General features: G+C 40.0%; 1 protein-coding gene across 1 annotated transcript; it reads left to right on the top strand.

The window, feature by feature from the left end:
* The first annotated feature begins 7722 nt into the window (after nucleotides 1-7722).
* On the top strand, nucleotides 7723-21446 carry LOC117570493 (homeobox protein caupolican). The gene is made up of 5 exons (XM_034252187.2): nucleotides 7723-8786; nucleotides 15459-16052; nucleotides 16316-16434; nucleotides 18198-18526; nucleotides 19365-21446. The coding sequence occupies exons 1-5, from the start codon at nucleotides 8739-8741 to the stop codon at nucleotides 20405-20407; spliced, it is 2133 nt and encodes a 710-aa protein (XP_034108078.1). The 5' UTR covers nucleotides 7723-8738; the 3' UTR covers nucleotides 20408-21446.
* The last annotated feature ends 2327 nt before the right edge of the window (nucleotides 21447-23773 follow it).

The following is a 23773-nucleotide window of genomic DNA, read 5'->3' as shown; positions in this document are numbered from 1 at the left end:
TTGAAGATCTTCGTTGAATAAATGTCGAAGTAAATGGAAAGTCTTGACCTTAACTGAACCTATGCACATTTCAAAGGAAACAATTGACTTTAGATGATTCTTTGATAATCTTGCAGAAAACAATTGCAAATATCGGTTATCTATTGAGGGAAAATACTCTTTTTGAGAATGAATTGAAAATAACATGAAATCTGCAGTTGGATAAATGTAAGGTGGTAAGTAAGTTGATGTTGTGAAAGGCAATTTCAAGCTGACGAGAGTGAAGCTAATGTCTGCTTACACTCTAAGCTCAACCTAATCAGTATGGCAATTTGTTAATTAGAATTGTTTATGGTGTAGACTAGGATGGCTATTAAAAATATCTTTGGAAAGCTGTTGAAAAGCTTAGACTTCAATTAGATAGTGGGAATCGTTAAAGAAAATTGCATAGAAAAAGAGAAGTAGGAACTCCAATACTAAGAGGCAAAGCTTGTTTTTAGAAAAACAGATTGAAGGCCTAACTTTTGAACATATTGTATTTATTTTATTTCTTCTATTTAACTATCTGCAAAGGCGTTCAAGTTTAATACATAATAAGCAAGAAATTCGCATTCAAAGTTTTAGCTTGTATTGCCAAAATATATTTAAAATTTATGTTATTTCTGTACCCCAAAATATAATATATTTTAAGCTAAGAAGAATAATAAAAAGCTGAAACCATTTATAATAAATCGTTATTTCAAAAGCTTCATTATAAGTTTCAGACATCTAATATAACTACAGTTGCATTCTAATAAAAGTCAAAAAATCCACTGTTAAGTTTTCCTCAAAGTAAACCAAAAAACTTCCGAAACATAATTGTGTGGACAAGCGCAGTTTTTGTGGTTGCAGCAACTTCTTTTTTGTCGTCATCGATTTGTCATTACAATACCGAGAATTGTGTGAAGTTCCAAAGAATGAATTGGACAACGAAAAAGCGTTGTAAAAAACCAAAGCATAATTACAACGACATACAGATATTGTATGGGTATATAGTAAATTTGTTTGTACATATGTAAGTGCCTTGTGTGTGTCCATTGTCGTCGTCATTGTCGTGCCACGAGACAGTTGTCGGTCGGTTGGTGCGCCCAAATATGCAGGAGGCCTACATAATTAATGATTGCTTTTAAACAGCGTCGACAGACGTTGAAACTGCTGTTGTCAACGGAGGAAGCGAAGGAAACAAAAAGCGCGAGGTGACGAGGAAAAATGCCTTTTTACTGTATAAACATTTGCACTTGCTCGAAATTAGTTTACGATGTCAGCCGCGTTGCCATACTTATTTTGTTTGAATCGATTTGAATTAATTTTAATACAGAAATAATCATGTTGCCCGCGGGGCAGTCAAAACTTTTTGGTGCGCTACAATCGAAATGTGAGGGTATTTGGGGTAAATTATAAATATTGTAAATGTCTTAATGACTGCTTCACGTTGACAAGTCAGTTGAAGGAATGAAAACCAGAAAATAGATATAAAGAAATAAACTAGAAGAAGTCTGCAAACAATTCGTGGAAGAGCACACAAACTAATTACTCGTACCTGCGTCAGCATCCGGGGCAGCATCTGTGGCTAAATAAAGATGGACAAACAGAGAGTGAAAAAGAGAGAGGATAGCAATCATCTACATTTATTTATTTTTATGTCGAGTAAAGTACACGAACTTAATCACTAATTACCGTGTTACGCATAAATAAATATGTGCACTGCGCTTTGGTATGAGTTGTGCGACTTTTTTTGGGGTAGATGGGAACACTTGACATGGACACTTGGGTGTCGCAGTTTGCAGCTCTGAAATTTGCAAACTAATCTGCCATTTATCACCGAGCAGCGAGAAGTTGCCCTGACTCTGGCGACAGGTATGTACTTGACTGACTCTCCAACATGTCGAGCGACAACTACGGATGCAGCGAACAGCTACAGATACAGATACAACTATAGATACAGATTCGCACTTGCACTTGCAGTTTAGCCGAGGGCAGCAGCATCAGCTCTTTAAAAATGATTTATTTTTGATAAATTACCACGGTCTCCGCTGTGCGGATTCGCTTCATTTTGCAAATGATTTACACGGAATGACACGGAATTTAATTTTGAAAATTCTCAAATGCTCAACGATCTCGCGCTGGGTGGCAAACATGATTTCCCCTTCTCGAGTCATACACAGTAGACGAGGTCGCACTTATACTTGGCAACGTCAAGGGGAGAATTATGTGGCACCTATAATTATACCATCATTGCCTAGTTGATTCACCGCTCTTTTTTTTGTTTTTGCTACTTTTCACATCATGCTGAAGATTGCTCTATTATTAACTGAAGAAATTTACATAGATCTTCTTTTTTAAACGTTTCAAAAGATTTAATGTGGAGGTTGGATTTTAAGTAAGCGCTTTATACAAATCGTAAATTAACCTTCGTATAATCAGTAAAATTATTTTTTGCTTAGAGTTGTAAATCAGTAAGATTAAGGTTTGGCTTCCGGTTTGAAATATTCACGAATGCAAACTCTTAGTTGTGAAATGTGTCAGCGGAAAGTCAAGCCTTGTATATTTATCTATTTTTAATTATACTCATTTGTATTTTAATTCATCTTAAATATAATGATTAAATTTTTTATATTTTTAATGATGCATCAGAAAATAATAATTCAAATATTAACTGAAGAATATGTTATTAATGGTAAAATGTGGGTAGAATGCTTTTGATACTTCTAGAAGTCTTCATTGAAACCTTTTTGTTTTAAATTTTGAATAGCGGATTGTAAATAAATTAAACTTATATTATTTAAAAACATTTTTTTTTTATCAAAATGTATTTTATATTTTTTTAATATAAGTAAAAAACATTTTTTTGCTTGCTTTCCGAACTCCCATTTTAAAAATAGTCCCGCAAATTGTTATTGCAGCTTGATATTTTATAAGATTCCTTTAAGAATTAAAACTTGAAAATTTTTTATTATTTCCTGTTGAGTAACACATTTCTCTTAGCTTTTTTTTTAAAGATATTTTTGAATTTCAAACATATTGTGGACATCAGCCGTTGCTTTTCATAATTTTTATTATCCTTTCGTTTTATACTTTTCAAAATTACCCCGTTGTTTGCTGTGCAGTGTAACACAATTCGTACGCCATGTAAAAAGAATTCCCTGCGGAAGCTGTTGAAACTTCATGGAAGTTTTGCATACTCGTATTTCGTTGGAGCATGGTCAGGTTGATTACTTTTTGGCAGCATGTGAATGCATAGAGAGGGAGAAGAGAGAGCACTCAGATGTGTACTCACATGAGCATTCATTGTGCATATGACTGTGCGTAGTTATAGCCAATTAAAGCCAATCAGGCAGCAAAACTCAACTCTCCAGAGAGCCCTTAACGTTTGCCAACTTTACCTGTCGACCTTTCTGCCTCTGTCTCTAATGGCTTAAACCGAACGTCGAGGTTAAATTAAAGAATTTACAGCAACAAACTAAAATATATCATGTCGTTTTTTTTTGAGTGTGTGCTGTTGCATGCAAATGGGAATCGTGTTGAATTGAACTAAATCCATCAAATTGGGACTTCGATTTGAAGTCGTGGATCATGCCCAGAGGCAGCTGCTGTCCATGCTAAGCAGAGACGACAGCGACAACGATGACAACGACAACTAGTTAGTCGCATAATTGTCCAACTCCACTTCCACTTCCTCTTCGCATCTACCCTTCCCCCGTTTGGGGCACTTATCACGCGGCGATAATACGCAGCGAGTGTGTTTGTTTCAAAAACAAAACAAAAAAAAAACCAATTGGAAATTAGAAATCAGCGTCAATCGGTGCGGCAATCAATCGTGACTGTTGTTGTCGAAATGCCGACAAAAGAAGCGACACACGCGCGGGACGCAGCAGAAGGAGAACCAACTAGAGGAAGAGGAGGAGGAGAAGCAGGAGACAGTCCAGGTTCCATCATTTGGACGTGTTTGGTTCTAGACTTGGACTGGGGACTCTGATGTGTGTGTTTGCGTGTGTGTGTGTGTGCCAACGGCACTTGAACCACAAAGAGCACCGATTTGTTGATTTGTTTTTGAAAAGTGAGTAAATATGTTTCCATTTATGAATGTTTGGAAAAGTGTCGCTGTCACTGTTGCTTGTTGTTGTTGCTGTTGTTGTTGTTGCTTTTGTTGTCGCGCTGCGTTTTGTTTGAGCAGCAATCCCATTTTGAAGTGGTTTCGATAAGATGCCAGGTGCTGATACCGATAACACACAACACAACGCACAACAGACAACGCTGCCTCCGATAACAGAGCCGCCAATCTTGCCACTTGCCGTTTGATTGGTGGCCATTGCTGCTGCTGCCCCACCTTCGACTCCGAAGCGACTCCAAGTTGTCTGCCTTGGCTAGCAATTAACTGAAGCCCAAAACAAGCTGCAGTCAGTCATTGCAGGGATTTGCTGCAATTTGTACGCAAATCTCAGCACTCTTTCTCGCCCAGCTCTCCTCCAACTCTCTAGGCTCAAGGCGTAAACAAATTTATTGAAAGCAATTTGCATGCAGCGTCCTTACGGTGACTTTATCATTTGTCCTTGCTGGCAAAAAGGATTTTATTTTATTACTTTTTGCAGAGCAGAGACTTCAATTTAAGAAGATTTTGTGAGGCACATCAAACAAACACACAGCTGCAAGTGTGTGTGAGTGTGTGTGTGTGTGTGTGTGTCATACACTGAAAAGCGACAATTTCATGTCCAATTGCTTTCCAGGTGACATGAAACAACACTTAAGTAAGAGGAAGCATCACAGTCAGGATGAGCAGGAGGCACGCAGCAGCAGCAACATTGGAGGAGAGAAGAGGTGTGGCAGGAGTGAGGTGGGTGGTTGGTTGGTTGGTGTGGCAGCGTTGAGAGACAACCTGCAACACTCCCAGCTCGTGCAGCTGCTGCAGATGCCAGGCTCATTCCCCTTCTCACTCTACTTCCACTCACGCACAAGTGTGCCATCTCCCTCTATCTTTCTCCCCCTCTCTCTCGCATGTGTTCACTGAAGAAGCATATTATATCGTAAACTCTATGCTTGGCAATCTACATTTAAATTGTTTTCAATATAATCTGCATGTTGTGTCCGTTGCAAGTGCAAAAATGGCCGAGTTATTGTTTTCACAAAATGCAAACACACACTTTCCATCTACAGCTTATGTTGCACATTCTACACGGTGAGGAAAAGGATAATCTATATTATAGATAGACATATATATGGTATTTTAAGAAACAATATTAATAGATAGTAAATATCGATTAGAATCTAAAATCATAACCCAGAGGAGGGAATCTTCACAATTCTTCTTTAACATATAATGCAAAATTTATTTTCACTTTAATTAATTTAATTTTGATTAAAGTTTACTAATCAAAATTGAGAAGTTATTTTTAATTTTAGCCTTATAACTAACTACAAGTTAGTTTATAATTTTACTCAAACACCTTAACAATGTTAATATTAATTTCTAATTTATTCGAAACTATGTTTTTTTAACCTACTACAAAATAAAAATCCACTCATATCTTAATAATAAAGCATCAAAATAATGTTCAATGTTATTGGATCAATATTTTCTATTTTTGTTACTGAATAAAAATAGATTTTTCTCTCTGTGCATGTGTGTGGCAGGTATGTCTCGGAGTGGCAACATCTGTTGCAGTTCTCAGGCGCAAACACCAAAGCCATCACCACGGGGATTGTGATGTTATTCGCAAATTTAAGGTCCATTATAGACCATCATCATCAGCATCAACATTATCAACATCGCCATCATCATCAGCTGAGATTGTTGAAGTGTCCTGCTCTTGGATTGTGGCGCCACCAAGTGCCAAGCACACACTGGCGACAATTAAGATCACGATCTGCTACTTTGACTCGAATTCAGACTCAGACTCAGACTGGGAGCATGCCACATGTTCCCCTTGCTTGCCCCGTTACTCCTGCTTGCCACACTCGAGTGCAACACGCCCAGCCATGTGGACTTTCTAGACACTTGCGCCGTCTCCTCGTAAGTATTATAAATGACAGTACGTTAACACCCCCAGAAGAAGAAAAAAAAATAAAATAGTGAGATCTCGTCTTACAAGAATTCTTCCAAAACTACTTCGAGCACTCTTCCATAAATTAGAAACACTTTCAAGTGTCCTTTGAGTCCGACTGGCATTACATTACATTTCACATTGCACATTTCAAATTGATTTGTTTATTTTGTTGTTTTTTGTTTCACTCCAAACACACTTTTGGTTTCGTATAACGATCGCGTAAATCTCGCTTCACGGTGATCCTTTGAAATTCTTACTTAACCTGTTTATTTTCCACAAAGTATTTGAACAAATTGGGCTTGTAGTTCGAAACAAGCATATCAAATGATGAAGCTATGGATATTGTATATTTAAAAGATGTGTGTTTTATTTAATATAACTTAAATTTACATATTAGTTATTTAACAAAAATTACCTAAGACGTATTAAAATCGAGTCCTAATAATTAAATCAATTTAATGTCAGAGGCTCTCATAAAAAAATATTTATTAATAATTTTAGAAATGGAAATTTTATCATATTAGAAAACTGTATAAAATATGTAAATCTTATTCGTATTAAAAAATTTTTGTCTGAAGAATTTTGAATATCAAAAGCCTGAATTATATTCTATATTAGCAGAATTTCTGAAATCCTGAGATGAAAGTCTCAATTCAATACAGCAATAACAGCAAAAAATAGCGGAAAGTTTATGTAGCAAAAACAATTGTCTTTCCCAATTCTAGTGCTTAACAAATTAAAATTTGGCAACAAAATTAGATGTAGACACATGTGTGAATTATAAACATGACATAAAACAAAATCTATATTAAGCATTTGCTCTGAAATAAATTAGTCGCTATACAGATTTAAATCATTTAAGCATTCTTTGTTTGAATCATATTCAAGTTTATGGTTGAAAGTGTTTGTTTTATAAATATAAATTTAAACAATTGTTTTGACATGTACCAAAATGTTAATTTATTTACTCTCACATTATTTATAAACACTGATTAGCTTGCTCACACATCTCACAAATGTTTAATTGCTTGTCTTAATTGGAAGACTGAATATTTCGATTTTTAAATAAATATTCGCCATAATACATAATAAGCTGCAGAAATCACAAGCATATTAGGGCAACATCAAAACATTGAACAAGGAGTTGCGGAAGAAAGTGAGACAAACTATGTGAAGCCTTTCGATCGCAGGCCGCCATAAAAATGTTTCCAGCGCACACGAAGAAGAGGGGAAACGACAACAGAACTGGACTGGAAATATAATATGTTGAACTGCGACGACTGCAGCAGCTGCTATGTGTGTTCCAGTCGGAGGTGGGCGTATTCCTCAGCAACAGCCCCCTGAGCGCAATGAGAATGCGAACCCTCGCTCTCGCTCACACGTGTGGCGAACACGCAAGTCGAATGAAACAGCAAATTCCTTGTGCTCTCTGGTTGGAACGGTTGTTAACCAGAATGATTGCCTGCCTGCTCTCACACACACACACAGATGCTATTATTGTGCATTGCCTTTCTCGCTCTCGCGACAGCGCTTCGTTGGCCTTGTGAGCAAGCTGTTTTGAATGAGTGTGTGTGTGTTTGTGTGTCTGTTGCTGTTTCGGTCTCTGTTTCGGTTTCGGTTGCTGTCGCTGCGGCATCGAGAGACCAGTTTGTGTTGAAACGCGAATAGGCATAGGCGCACATCTCAGCTCTGTAGCTGTAGCTCTGCCCGTCGACCGTCGAATATTTGTGAGCTCGAAGCGTCGTCACTTTTGAGAGGCCACTGACAGGTTGTGGAACTCGTTTGCGTCGCTGCCGTCGAGATCGGTGCAACCACAAAAACAAACAACAAGAACGCAGAGTTTTGTGCAAATGACAAAGAAATTGTTGATAAAAAAGAGTGTTTAAGCTACATCAAAACTAAGTAAAGAAATTACAAACAAAACAACAAATCTACGAAATGACAAACAAACATGAGGAGAAACACATGTGACTAGTGACTAAGTGACTAAGTAGCACGACCCTTTGGCCCCGCTAGTGTCAAGTGACGAGCCAAAAGTGACCCGGTTCCGTCGTTGGACCCGTGTCAGTGTCAGTGCTCTCCTCCCCCCTGCGTCCCCTTCACGTAATCGAATTACGTATTTGGTAACTAGTGTCCAGCATCCAGCAGAGGACATCTGTTTGCTCGCAAACATTGGTGTGCGATTTGTCGGCCAAAGTCAATAAAAAAGGCGAGTAAACAAACAAACGCGAAACGACAAGTAAAAGAATAAAGCGCAAAGTCACACGGCAAAAAAAAGCAAAAGCAAAACAAACAAAAACATTTTCCGGCTCCGGCGACATTAACAGAACTGCTCGACATCGACAATTTGTTTTATCAATTTTCAACAAGGTCAACAACAACTACAACAACAATAGCACAGCAGCCAAACAAACCAACAACAAACAACAAAAGCGCCCAGAGTGCTTAGCCGCGCTTCGCGTCGAGCACGCACGCCAACCACCAACAACAACAACAGTAACAACAATAAAGCAGAGCAGAGCAGAGAAAAGCGAGCATCTCTTCGAATTGGAATCCACCTTCAACTCCACCCACTCCAGGGCCGCCACAGCATCCTTGGAGGGCGCGGGCGCCCCACGGTGAGCAGCACTCACACTTTCCGTTCCCATTCACGTTCACGTTCCTGTGACAAGCGCGACAATGGCTGCATATGCGCAGTTTGGATACGGTTACCCGTCGGCAAATCAGGTGAGTTTAGATCTGATAAGACACGAACACGCTACAATTCTCTTCTACCATAATTATTTGGCACCGAGTGTTAGATAACACAAAATAATTGCTATTAATATCGCAGTTTGGAATTTTTTGTTGCATCAGCCATAAAGTTGAATGTGTTAATAACATGTGATCGACCAATAAGAGTGCAAAACGATAACAGCATAGATAGCAAAAGAATCTTGGCAACTTTGGCACACAAAATATGTTCTCAATCAGCGGCTGAACATGTCCATTGTGAGTGACAATTTTGGCCAATCAGCGAGCAGTTATTATCACGAAAGTTGGCCACAATAAACTTTGACATTATTTGCAAAGATTGGTAACAACTGATAAGTTTAAAAAATATAAATTTCTGCTGTAAGCATTAATTGCCAGTTATTTAAACAGGGACTTTTGCAAATTTCCGTTTCTGTGTCAACTTAAGGAGAACTCGCATTAAAGAGCTGTTTAATTTGTGGCTAATATCCAAGATCTGCTCGTGTGTGTGAGAGCGACTAATTTTAGTCACATATGTATACATATAATTGGCTATGACGTCGTAGCAGTATTTGAAATAAACATAAATTTAAATTTACGCCCAGGGAATTTGTGGTCAGTTCTCGACGGCATGAATATGCAAGTGAATGTTGCACAATTTAGGACGTTGCCTAGACTGGACCTTTTCAGTTCTGGCCATAATTACCCACGGGGCAAGAAGGCGAGCGAAGCAAAGGCAAAGGCGACGGCGGCATAATGTGAAGCTCAGTAATTCAAATTAGTTTAGCTGAGGTTGAAGACACACAGCAACCATTGGAAGGAAGGACTGTCTAACATATCCAAACACACACATACTCCACTTACATATATTGGCCTTAATTCATGTCGATGGCCCGTTGCCCTCTCGGCTTCCTCAGCTTCCTCTTACATGCCACATAAATTGTTGTCAAAGCGTATTACTGAATGGAGCGCCATTTATTATAATATGCAAAACTTGGCAAAATTGCAATAATTAAAATAATGAACGCTCAGATTATCGACCATAATTATTATGGCTCGTTCCAGGGATACGCAAAGTGCGTTCTACTCATCAGCAGCAGTTGTTGTTTTTCTTGCTGTTGCTATTATTATTATTGTTGTTAATATATTTACTCGTTTTGTGTGTGTTTTTTGGGCTTTGGAGTCAGTCAGTCACTTAGTCAACTCAAAATTGGGAAAACTGTTAATTAAAACGTCTTTAATATTGAGTTGTTTAAATTATTCTCAATAAGATAAATGAACTTAATGCTTTATTGTTGCGATAGGTTAGGTTTTGTAATTTACGATTTAGTTAGCGTAAACGACTTGTAATACAACTATTAAATTTAATTTATTATCACCTTTTATTATAAGTCATTCTGACGAGTGCGCTAAACAAATTGTTTCTATATGTAAAAGGTAAATTATAATCATTATATTTTGCGACTAAGCTTTAAGAAAAAAGTGGAATGTTTTTTAAAATGAAAAAGAGATTAATGTGTTAGAATGTGATTTATATTCGAAATTTTAGCCTTAGTAACTAGTGCAATGTTTTTTGAGAGGCATTCACCTTTAAATATTTGTGACAGGAATTAAAATGATTTCAAATTTGTTCTGTGAGGTAAAATTCTAAATTTTTCCATACTTTAAAAGAATGATATCAATTCAATTTTCACTAAAGTAAAATCCACTTCAAGTTTCATTTACCTAAAGTTTCTCATAAAATATACTAATATAAACTATTAATAAAGTACAGTAAGCTAAAGTTAACGTATGTATATACCAAATTCATATTTTTCGCCAAAAATATGAATTTCTTATAAGGCACCAAAACGAATTGTTATTCAAGAGACACTGTGTTTTAATTAGCGAGTGACTACTGTATTATAACGAGGTGAAGAACACGCTGTATGCCCAGAGTACATAAATAATTGAAATTCATATTAATTAATTTAATTTTGATTTTAATTTTATTTTCAACGCCAATTCGGCATGCCAAATATGACACGCAAAAATTGCTGACGAATTCAATAAACATTCGATATGAGTATGAATTTAATCAACGATTCGTTTGGTGCCTCCATCTCCCAGTTGAGTCGGGACTTGCTGCTGTCAGCTCCTCGATGTTGCGCCTGAACAGAATTGTCAACTTCCCATGCCAAAGGAGTTGAGTTTAGCAGTTCACGCATTTCATGGCAAAATAACTTGAATTCCCAGGCACACACACACACACGCAGAGGGACAGAGAGAGAGAGAGAGAGAGAGAGAGAGAGAGAGAGAAAAGGAGGCAGGCAGACGGCACAATTTGGCTTGGTCCAGTGTCCTTACGTAGGCCGAATGTGATGCGAGAAAAAACTAATATTTTGCCGTGTGCATTCCATAATTGATTTATGAATTTTTAATGCAAACATTGAAAGCGACTGCCACGCTAAACAAAGAATTGGTCCAGGAGCTGAGGCTGTTCCTCTGGAACCGACGACAGCAAACTACTGAAACTGAAGTTAATTCAATAAAAGGAGCGCCCAACAACAGAGCAACAGCTACAGCAACAGCAACAGAGCAACTTATTCGCATTAGCAAAAACACGCATTGGTTTTGGTATTTGTATTGGTATTGGGTGAAGGGTATAGGAAGGAGACTCTTGTGGAGCAGGTGGTGGAGTGGGGGCAGCTATATTGCGTTGCCTGCTGCCTGGATGAATGTGAGAATATGCCAAATGCCAGCGACGCACTGCCTCGAGTCTTCTGCCTGCAGTCGAGTCTCTGTCCCAGTCTCTGCAGTGTCTGCAGAGTGCTCGGAGCCAAAACCAAAACCAAATGTCGACAGTCCCAGGCCTCAGCTTCCCCTTCTACCCTTCTCTTCTTTCGATACCAGCTCATACTCTCTATATTTTCGCTTATTGTTTGTCATTGCTGGGCTGGCGGCGCCGTTGCTGCTGTTGTTGCTGTTGCTGTTGCAGCAATGCCAAGTCGACTGGCGTCAGGAGCAACCTTCTATTGCGTTGCGGCTATCACTTTTTGCAGCAGACTCTTTGTTTAGTTGCTGCTGCTGCTGTTGTTGTTTTGGCGTGCAAAAACCAAAATCCATAAACGCATCTTTACAGCAGTAGCAGCAACAAGAGCGAAACGGCAGCAACAACATCATACAGCACACAGCAACAACATGAAGCACGGCAGCAATATTGCCAGTAAAAACAACAATATGAACAGCAACAACAACAACAGCTCTTTAAACAACAACCATAAGATAACTGCAGTCTCCTTTGTTGCAAAGGCAACGCACACTGAGCAATTGGCAATTGGAATTGCCAAGGTGGGACGACCAAAGTCTGGGGCCTTTTTTTCTCTTGCTTTGCTTTTGGGGGCAGGCGTTTCGTGAGCTTTAACATAAATCATAAAATTAATAACCATAAAGTGACGGCAGCAGTTTTTCCAGCAAACTTGCGTCGCTGAGCGGGTGGCCAAAGCAACTGCAGCAGCAACATCCGAAGCAGCAGCAACATCAGAAACAGCAACAACAGCAATCGAAGCAACAGACGCTATTGCAGCCCTGACAATGCGTATGGTTGCCATCATTCGCTAAACTGGGTTGTCTGTGCACTTCAAAGACCCTAAATACTCGCACTCGTATGAGTTAGTTTAAGTATCTTGCAGATACTTTGGCAATTATGCTTGATGAGCAATTCTATTTGCTATTTACACGTACTTTTCGTTTGTTCTCGATTTGCTTATTTAACAATTGTTGTTGTCGTTATTGCTGTTCCAGTTGTCTTGGTGCTGTTGTCTTGCCATTGCAAACTGTTGTTGTTGCAAGCTTCGCTGCGAACATGGCATCCGATTCTTTTGAACTTGGGTCATGCAACAAATGAAGCGCATGCCACTCATCTGTTGCATCCACACACAACGTGCACTTATCAATGGCCAGTCAAGGTTTTATTTTAGCTCCAGTCGGGGGAATTACTAGAGAGGAAAGAGAAGAGAACTATTGAAACACTGTGGCAATAAGCAATTTATTGGTTTAGACGCATTTCCTTCCAGTTTATGAATTGCACGTAAATAAATGAAATTCGAATTTGGTTACTCCCTTCAGTTGTGAATTTGTGTAATATATTTTAAAGAGGTTTCAAATAAATGCAAGTATTTTATGATATTTTAATGTTAAAATAAGATATGAAAGCTGCATTAAAGTTTAGTGAACTTTCCCTTTTCTCTTCTAATAATTAAAACACAAATAGAAAATAATAGTTTCAAAATTCTTAAAATTATGCATTTTGAAATTTGATGTATTGAAAAGGATGAAAAGTTGTTTTCATATGTTTATACTGATATGAATATGAATGATATATTATATAAGATATGAAAGCTGCTTTAAAGCTTAGTGAACTTTCCCTTTTCTCTTCTAATAATTAAAACACAAATAGAAAATAATAGCTTCAAAATTCTTAAAATTATGCATTTTGAAATTTGATGTATTGAAAAGGATGAAAAGTTGTTTTCATATGTTTATATACATTTTTCGATTTAAAAATCTTCCCACATCATAAAATCCCTATTGTGAAAAATCTCTTTATTATAAAAAGAAATTGCTATGATTAAGATCTTAACCATACACTAAATAATGATCCATTCAATCACTTGCTAAATGATCAATCAGTCAGTAAGTCAGTGAGCCAAAAAGGATTTGCATATGTGGATATTATGAATTATGCTTATAAAGCAAGATTATATACTAAAATTTCACAAGCACTATTATTAGTGCAAACTGGTAATTACTTTGTAATCCCGCTGGGATAAATGAAAGCCCCTGAATATCCTTCTTCCGCTGACATGACACACGATATTAAAAAAAAAAGGCACACCAAAAAAAGCGAAGAGCGGTTCACACCGTTTATCGTAATATTCAAGTCATAAAACAGGGAACTATAAAGCAATATTTAATAGTTGCCAACACTTGCCAACATTTGCAACATTTCCGCATTGTGCAAGAGAGTAAGGGACATAGAGAGAGAGAGAGACAAAGAGAGTGAGCAGTGTATCAAATCGCCTTTAAGCCAGTGCAGAGAACCCCTCGGGGCCATCGTCAGCTATCCTGTCTGCGTTCAGCTCAGCGATAAACCCGGCAGCGCGATGCGATGCGCTTCCTGCACACCAAAGCACCACAGCACCGCACCGCACCGCACAAAAACACAGCAAAGAAAAAAACACAGCACAATGCATCCCAGAGTGGGTGAGTGAGAATCATTAAAAATAAACTGACTTGCGTGCCGATAATAAGCCGAGGCACTGCACTGGACACCAAACTGGACTCTGACTGCGACTGCGACTCTCTGGTCTCGGACCGCACCAAGTTGGGTCCTCGGTGTCGTTGTCGTCGACGTTGCTGATATGTGTTTTTTATGGACGACCACAAAAACTGAAATTGATGTTCGAATCGCATATAAAAATAAAGAATAATAAGAAATGAGCGCGCGCAGCGTTTTGTACATTAGCAGCAAGAGGAGGAAGAGGTGGCAAAGGAGAAGGTGGAGAACAGTGTGGCATGCCACTTGTTGTGGTTTTTTGTTGTTGCTGTCGACGTTACAGTTGGTCGCCTGCTTCTCGCTCTCTCTCTCTCTCTCTGCCCCGGTCGCTCTGGGCAGTGGTCATTCATTCAGAATTCATTAGATTTCATTCATGAAAACGCCTTCATTATGCAATAATTTTCAAGCCAACTCCAGGAGGAGTATTCTCCTCGATTGTGAGTGTGTGTTGGGAGCTGTTGGCACGAAATTGCCTTGCGATTAGATAGCCTGGCAGGAGGTGTTGAAAATCAGCTTGTTCAACTGGCGAATTACCATTATTATTTAAAAGCATATGGCCAAAAAGTACAAAAACAGTAGCTGCCTCTTGAATGAGTGATAAGTGTTTGTTTTTTTGATTTGTGGTGGGGAAATTCATTAGAATTGTGGCATAGCTTAAGCTACTTTTGTGTAAAGATACTTTACGGCTTATGAGCTTACGAGTCGGTTACGAATACGTTCTTTTTCTTTTTTTTTTGGTTTTTGGGTCTTGGTCTTGGTCCTGGGCAACGGCGATTCGTTGCGGTTATCGTGCAAAGCGCATACCTGAGTGCCTCATTCAATTTTGTGTGCCCCTTTTCTTTTTTTGCCCACACTCCAGTCGAGTCCGACGAGCAGCTCGATCGGTCCGCTGATACTTTTCGGTTTGTACCCTCTTCAAAGAACTGGCTGAGATCTCGAACTGTGGCTGAGGTTGAGGCTGCGACAGACACTCGGCTGCAGTATCTTAAATCTGACTGTGATAAATTGAAAATTAATGAAGTGAAAATAGATGGAACGGATCGCAAAATGCGCCAAGCCAATAAAATATTTTGACATTTGGAGTTATCGTCTTAATCTGTTTTCTTGATTTCGAGCCCTGCCCTGAACTCAACTCAACTACCTACCGCTGCCCTTAGACCCGTTTCCCTCTTCTCTCTTCACTCTCTCTCTACTTCTTTTGCGTGTCCTTGAGCACATCACCTGTTTCCAATCCATTGCGAACCTTCTTTCGGTTCTTTTTTTGCTGTTGTTGCTGTTATTCCTGAAATTTATGCAACGTGCTTTGCGGTTTTTTCTTATATTTTGTTTGCTTTTCGTCTCCTTTGCAGTTGCTTGGCGGCGCGGCAGCCACAACGGGCGGCGACAGCCAGAGCGGACATGGAGGCGGCTCGGTGCCGTCGCCTTTGTCGGGCACCAACGAGGCATCACTGAGTCCCTCAGCGGGTTCGACAACCACCGGCATCACCGGCCCCGTTAGTCCAGGTGCAATTTCGCAGTCCTCGAATCATGCGGGCGCTGTCGCAGTCCTTGCTGGCGGCACTGGAGCCGCCTCGGCTGCTTCGGTCAGCGATGCCGATGTCGTGGGCAATGGCAGCGAGGTACAGAGCGGCGCCATAGATGTGGCAGATGCGTCAGCCGCAGGAGTTGGTGGCGGTGTGGCGGCTCTTGAGGCGCATGTGCGTGTGGCCAACAATATGTCCTGCTGCGAGAACGGACGTCCCATCATCACGGATCCCGTCTCCGGGCACACGGTTTGCTCCTGCCAATACGATTCGGCTCGTCTCACACTCGGTGGCTACTCTCGCATGGCGTTGCCCGCAGCTGGCGTTGGCGTCGGCGTCTATGGCGGACCTTATCCCTCGAATGAACAGAATCCATATCCGAGCATCGGTGTTGACAACTCGGCCTTCTACTCGCCACTGGTAAGTTTTCGATCGTTGTTGTGATCGTCTTAATTGGATTAGTGTGTGCAGCGGGCAGAAGTCCACGACAACTGAATTGTAAGCCGACAGTTTAAGCAATAACAGCAGAGATGTGCTCTTTCAAGCCGGTTATTTTGCTGTTGCTGTTGTTCTTCTTCAGGCAGCTACTCGTTGCCCGGCTTACAAGCTTGTTGTCAGCTTTGCCCACCTGGCGCTACCTCAGAAGGCGGCGTTAACTGTAACAGTCTCATTTCCATTTGCAGAATAATCCCTATGGCATGAAGGATGCCAGCTCTGGCTCCGAGATGAATGCCTGGACCTCAGCCGGTCTGCAGTCCACAAGCGGCTACTATTCCTACGATCCCACACTAGCGGCCTATGGGTAAGTATCTTAAGCACTTGAAAATAATTATGACGAAATTAAAGTGAGGGGGAAAAATAGAGGGAAAGGTGAATAGGAAGCAAACTGCTTCTTTGTTGACTTTAGCTTTATGCTAGTTTGCTCTATTATAATCAAGTATCTAATCAAATATTAATGTCAATAAAGTTGTGGTATTGGGTACAAATTTTTAAATCAGTATAAAAACATTAAATTGATTTGGATCGAAGCAACATTTAAAGTTTGTATTACAAACACAAGATTTCCCTGTTATTTATTCAGCTTTTAATGCCAACATTACTGATTCTTTTACTATTTTTGACTAACCAATACTGCACAGTTGCTACATATAATCCTTATTGTTCTCAAGGGTTCAAAGCGCAGGTTAGATTTCTGCTTAATAAATGTGATTAACAAATACAAATTTCTTGCCATAGTGCTATGTCAATTGTCAGCCAAGTTAAGCGAGCTTTTCAAATGCCTGAGAAAACTTTTTGGCAGCAAGTGTCTGCAGAGTTTTTATTGCCGACCCAAGTCAGCAGTCAGAGACAATATGCAAAGGGTACGCGAACCCGGGGACAGGACTTTGCTAACCTAACCCTCTAAGCAAATGGCGGCGCGTCGCGATGCTTTTAAAAATATACTAAACTCAATAAGTTCGTGGCAGGAAATGAAGGGAAAGAGAGTAGGGCAGGGCAAGGCAAGGGCAGGGAAGGACAAGAGCAGCAAACGTTCTGTTTTGTGGTCTGGGCGGAAGCAAGTTACAAATGCACAGATTAAAATTCCCAGGGCGTTTCTCTCCAGTCGCGGTTTTTTCATTGTGCGTTATTTTAGTTGAAGAGCACCACGCGAAAAGGAATTTCGTGAATCGCAAGTGCAACACGTACGCGCCGAGGAAAATGCCGGAAAAACCGGGGGAAAACCCATCTTTAAACGTTTTCAATTTGCGCCGTTTAAAATGATTCACATTAAATTTCATGTTGGCGTATTTTAAAAAGCAAAATAACTAGCTTACTTGAAAGTAAGTGAATGGTTAAAGGTTTGAGTTTAAGTGAAAGTTTCATTAAAAATTGATAGCAAGCTATTTTCAGTTTATTAAATAATTAACTGAAACTTAAAGGGATTAATCTAGGACAGACTAAGACAGATAATATAGTCATATTGCTCATGGTGAATTTTAAATTGAAACATTGATTAGTTTATAATGAAATTTATAGGATTTTTTTGAATTACAAGATTGTAGCTTGGTGGCTCGAGAAAACTATATTTTTGCTGAGTAGCTAAGGTGTAAATCAGAGTCCAAAAATAGTATCAATCACAGTAAATACGCAGAATAACTCCCTACTACGTCTAGCCTAGCTTCAATCTAAAATAGAGAAGTTATATTCAGTCAAACATTCTACAATGACTTTAAAAATATCATAATTACCTGCACCCATTTGCTCACTTTGGACCCACTGTGCGCACTGTGTTTGTGCTGCAAGTTTGAAGTTCCATTTGACTGCTTATCTGAAAGTCACTAGCTAGGTATTAAGCTCAAGTGTTTGACTGGCGGGTGTGGCAGTCAACAGAGCTATTAGCCACGTTATTGATATGGAGACGTTGAATCTACCGGAAGAGCCAACCATGTTTACCCCAAGTATGACAGGGCGCAGTTCTCGGCGGTTGAGTCGCAGATTAAAGTCAGCTAATGAGCAATAGCCTCAAGTGTGGTTAAACCTGAATTGTTTTGCTTATCGCTTTTGTTGTTGTTGTTGTTGTTGCAGTTACGGACCCAACTATGATCTTGCCTCACGTCGCAAGAATGCGACACGCGAATCAACAGCAACGTTGAAGGCGTGGCTCAGCGAGCACAAGAAGAATCCCTATCCGACAAAGGGCGAGAAAATTATGTTGGCCATCATCACTAAGATGACATTGACCCAGGTGTCCACGTGGTTTGCAAATGCCCGACGCCGACTGAAAAAAGAGAACAAAATGACGTGGGAGCCCAAAAATAAGACAGAAGACGATGATGATGGAATGCTGTCGGATGATGAGAAGGAAAAGGAATCCAGCGATGGCTCCAAGCTGCCCTCAGCCAGCGACACATTTGGTAAGTTGACAACTCATTTTGCTGCTTTTCCGTTGCTCCTTGCCCAACTCTAAAAGTCATTGAACTGTATCTGAAGCCAAAGGCGTTTTAGGGGCTTAAAGTTCACAAGTGCTACATGTGTGTATTGTTTTAGAGCAAACGCCTCTTCCGCACATTGATTTGAATGCCTGACCCTGTCTTGGCTGCCAGCCAAAGCAGCAGAGTCTCTGCTACTCCTCCTTCTTTCCCCTTCCTTAGCTTCTCCAGCCACAGTTACAGATTTTGCGGCAGCGCCGCCTTTTAAGTACAATTTATGTGGCGCAACGAATCTTATGCAATCTTTGACCGTTCGCCCTAACGTCTGTCTGTCCGTTTGTCCGACGTGTCCGTCCGTTTATTTGTCTGACTGCTTAGGCGACATCCTCCCCGGAAGTTGACAGCACATTGTTGGCAAAGTGGCCTTGCGCCCGTACTTTCGGCCTTGCTCGACTTGGCTCCGACTCTCGAGCTGGAGTTGGAGCGGAAGCTAGAGCATTTTGTTGCTGAAAGCTTTCTGCCCTCTGTTGCTGCCACATCGCGTCGCGAGGGTTGCACGCATCAACGCCCACCAACAATTTCAAGGGTTTTTGCCTGCGCCTGCCACACACAAAAAAAACAAAAACAAAAACAACACCAGACTCGACAAACGCCCAGTCAGCAGCTGTTGGCAAAAGCGGCAACTTCCAAGTGGCAAGTGCCAAGTGGCAAGTTTGCAGTCCTACTTGTTCAACTTCCGTTCTGTCGTCTTGAAAATTAATTAAATTTATATATAATATATTTTCTTCCTTCTTGCGCTTTGTGTGTCAACTTTAATCACCAGATCCCGGCCATCAACGTATCAAGTCCGAGCTGACCAACAACAAGTCCGACAAGGAGTTGGATATGGAGGAGAAACTCGAACTTGAACGCGGAGGCGAACCGCAGAATCTGCTGGCCATACGCGGTCTGCCGCCCTACGGCGCGCCCAGCTTCAGTCCGCATCCCTCGCACGCCTACAATCCCTACGCCCATGCCCACGCCCACGCTCATGCCCAGCACCAGCAGCAGCAGCAACAACAGCAGCAGGCGGAGCAGCAATCGTCTGGCATTTATTACAATGCTGGTGGCTATGGACAGACGCCTGGCGGAGGAGGCGGAGCACAGGAGGCCAGTGATTATAGTGCCCTTCAAAAAAACCAGCTGAGCAGAGACTGTGGCATACCGGTGCCGGCGAGCAAGCCCAAAATCTGGAGTGTGGCCGACACAGTCGCCTGCAAGACACCGCCACCTACGGCATATCTCGGCCAGAACTTTTACCCGCCAGCGGGTCAGCAGCAGCAGCAGCAACAACAACAGCAGCAGTTGCCAGCCGACTCACCGAGCTCCCAGCTGCATACGGAGCAGCAGCAGCAGCATCATCCACATCCAATGGGGAACAACAGCAACAACAACATGACTATGACGGGGCAGCAAGTCGAGCTCGGTTCGCCGCTGAGTATGATGAGCAGCTACGCCGCCGCATCGCCATATTCGCGGATACCTACGGTGTACACCGAGGCCATGGGCATGCATATAGGATCGGGATCGGGGCCCAAGACATCTATGCACCATCGCGACCACTTGCATACGAGTTCGAGCCAAGCGCCGCCTTACCATCAGCAGACCAACAGTCGGGTGGTGGGGTTTACCGAGATCCAGCCCGATACGCCGCCCCAGACGCCGCCAAACATGAAGCTGATCAGTCACATCAACAGCAGCAGCAGCAGCAGCGGGAGCAGCTCTACAGCGCATTCCGGAACGGTGCCGGTAACATCCATGGGTTCAATGCTTTACAATAACAACATCTATGGGAATTATCTGAGTAGCGGACGCTCCAATTCGTAAGCGGGGAAAGAGGTGGAAGAAATGGCGTTACCAAATACCAAAATTGACTAAACAGGCCCAAGGGGGATAAGTGCAAAATACAAAATTGTTGCAGGCATCAGAACGAGAGAGCGAGAGAGAGATGCCAACGATAACGATAGCGATAACGATAACAGTAACCACACTAATTATTTTGCAATAAATGTAGCTTAAGTACGGCAATAAAACTTTATTTCCTACCATATCGTAAATTATTTCACTTTATAACTTTAATTAGCATATTTACACTCTTCAATTTAAGCTGAAACTTTCAGACAGACAGCGAGACGGGGCGGGGATGTGGGGGAATGACTAAACGTCGCTCCAGACACACGACAACAGTTTGTCATGCAGCGGGATTTGAGTCATTATCTTCTGCTCGAGTTTAATGACTTGAACACAACACTAACATAATGCCTGAAAAGAAGAAGTCACGAGTGTCGAGAGCACACTTCTTGTTCTTCTTCAATTCATTCATAGCAAGTGCGAGTTCACGAGTACTCAAATTTGTCTAAACTATCATGTGTCCCCATTAAAACTTTGTAGATAATCAAGTTCAATACTATGTAAATTACACAATTATAGAAATATACTAATAAAAAAAAGAATTATAGATAGTGTCTTGTGTATGCTTTTGTAATCCTATATGATAGCCAGTTTTTCTGTGATATATCCATGTACTTGCATGTGCATGTTAGTGATGCACAGACTTAACGATAACACTACATTAACTTATAACTTTAAACGTACACTTAAGATTAGCCCATATCACATATTGCCCCCATTCATATTCATATTGCATTCAAAAATACCCTGTACTGCGCCAGCAAGGGTATACTCGCATACGTAAGTACTCGTATGTTATGCTCTATGTGTATCTATGTACTCTAGTTGAATAATATGAACCTATTAACCGATTCCTAGCTAGTTTCTATATACTTTATCATTTACTTTTCCTGTAATATGTACGAATATTAAATACACTTAAATAATTAATTACAAATTTATTAAATAAAATACAAAATGTTTGTAAGCTCGTAATATAATAAAAGATATATTGAAATAAAGTGAAAGTAAATCGAAAAATAGCTGAACAGCTGATAAACGTAATCAAATTGGGCGCGCAACAAACAAGCTCCACAATAGGAGCAGGTGTGGATGCTGAGAGCAATTGGATTACATTGCAGAAGAGTTGACAAAATGGGTGTTGCGCATGTGGATGCTAACAGGCTGCTGTGCTTATCTGTGTGTGTGTTTGCAACGGGGCTGTTGTATTGGCGAGTGAGAGAGAGAGAGAGAGAGAGAGAGAGTGATCGATTGAAAGTTGATGTTAGCGCTGCTTGCACATGTGAGTGGGCATGTGTGTGAAAGCAGGCTTAGAAGTTTTTTTCATAGACAAGTGCTTGGGTATTTACTTATGTGTGTTGGAACAGTTAAACATGCTTACATTAGTTGCGTGTTCGATGCAATGCAGGTTAACTAAGTGTGAGTGAGCAAGATTGTGTGATCACTTATAAGCAGAGCTTCTGCAGTAAAATCTAAAGAAGTGATACAGAACAGGAAATGGCTACTGAACTACACAAATTATTAATTTAATTATTTGTATTATTAGTTATACTAAAATTTAGATATTATTTTTTTATTACTTTAATATAAAGTTAATTTATTAATACATTTTTATAGTTATTAATGATTGCAAATAATTTAACCGCTACAAACTATTGAAGATAATTTATAGTTCTCAGGTAGAAACCCACCTTACATTCTTCACTATAAAAGCCTCGGGAAATGAAAGTTTGGCTACTTTATGTTACGCTGGAATTGTTTGCTCATGATTTGTTCAAAGGGGTAAAACTGTCAAAGCGGATTAGACTCAACTTGTTTTGATTGGTTTGTAACGACGGATTGTTTCTCCCGCTGATAATTCTATTTTGTCATCAACGATTAATGGATTTCTTCTATGCTGCTGACACGCGTTACAATTTGTATCGTGATCATGACGGAGTGTCTGTTTCTTCAAAATCGGTGAAGAAAAATGTGCTCAATGTGCGGCCCCGGGCCAACCGGCCACTCCCAAAAAGGCACACAGCTATCAATTTAAGTAACTCCGCCGTCTCGAAGTCTCCGAGACTGATGGCAACTGTGATCGTATCTTGAGAACCATAAATAAATTTAATACATTTAAAGCATTAAATACTCTAGTTGAGAATAATTGACTCAGAGTGACATAACTTTAATGCTGAGCCCAAGAACAACAACAGACGACAAACCAAAGTCGTCTCTGGATTTGTGGAGCTAGTTCTGCAACATCCAATGATGAGTAATACAAAGAGTAGTAGTATATAGTTTTTTTTATGTTTAGGAATAAATTAATCTTTAAAATAAACCGTCAAAAAATTTATTTCTTCATCATTATTAAATTGAATAAATTAGGAATAAAATGAGACTAAAAGATGAAGAAACAGGGCAAAAATAATATTATTTCGAAGTTTGGCATTTTTGCTTATTATATTTTGTATTAGTCATACAATCTTGTTAACTTTTTATCGGAGTTATCTTTTCTCCAATCTTGAAAACACAAGTAGTAAAACCTCAACAGTAATATATATCCACTCTTTCAATCCCTTATGGTTCAATTATATTTAAATAATACGTCAATATCTCCTTTTATTTTTGGTCTTTTTTTTTGGTACACAAATTAATAGTAAAAACTGGTGGCTGGAGTTATTATAATGTACGTATATACGCATATAGATTTACAGCTTCACATTAAAGTCATTCCTTTTAGAACAATTGAAGAAGGTAAATGAATGAACTCCCATAAAACAGATTAACAGTTGAAGCGTATCAAGAGCATGAAGCTTTTCGCCACGCTGCATGCGAGAATCATTAGATAAATTTTCGAAAATTTCAAATTAGCAGCCTGAATTATGGCGCCATCTGCATTCAATTGCACACTTTGCCAAAGTGCAGCGACAGACTGTTGTGCGAGTGTGTGTGTGTGTGTGTGTTTGAGAGTGTATTTGTTAACCGTATCCTGATCAACCCCATATACGCGGCGAACTAAAGCTCCACTTCTGCATTGGCTTTTGTCTGACCATTGGCTTTTGCAATTTTATGCACCGAGTGGAAAATGTCAACATTAATTATACCCTGCAGCCATCGAGCCTAATTAAGCAAAGGAATATTAGGCTGTTGAATCTTAGAGAAACCTTAAAAGCAGCCAAAACAATTCAAAAACAAATTTTTTAAATTTTCAACTGGGTTAAGACTAAAACTTTTATAATTCTAATTATAATTAAAGAAATTTATTTTTTTTTATACATTATGCCTAATTTATTAATATCA

Source organism: Drosophila albomicans, chromosome 3 (genome assembly GCF_009650485.2).
Source record: "Drosophila albomicans strain 15112-1751.03 chromosome 3, ASM965048v2, whole genome shotgun sequence".
Classification (NCBI taxonomy): Eukaryota; Metazoa; Arthropoda; class Insecta; order Diptera; family Drosophilidae; genus Drosophila; species Drosophila albomicans.
Note: the sequence above shows the minus strand (reverse complement) of the source record. Positions and strands in the feature narration are given on the sequence as shown.

Bases quoted from the DNA above. Each gene is read 5' to 3' on its own strand.
- LOC117570493 (XM_034252187.2), top strand. From the start codon at position 8,739: ATGGCTGCATATGCGCAGTTTGGATACGGTTACCCGTCGGCAAATCAG. The intron at 16,435-18,197 runs GTAAGTATCTTA...TTGTTGTTGCAG, and splicing joins CCCACACTAGCGGCCTATGG to TTACGGACCCAACTATGATC. The intron at 18,527-19,364 runs GTAAGTTGACAA...TTTAATCACCAG, and splicing joins CTCAGCCAGCGACACATTTG to ATCCCGGCCATCAACGTATC.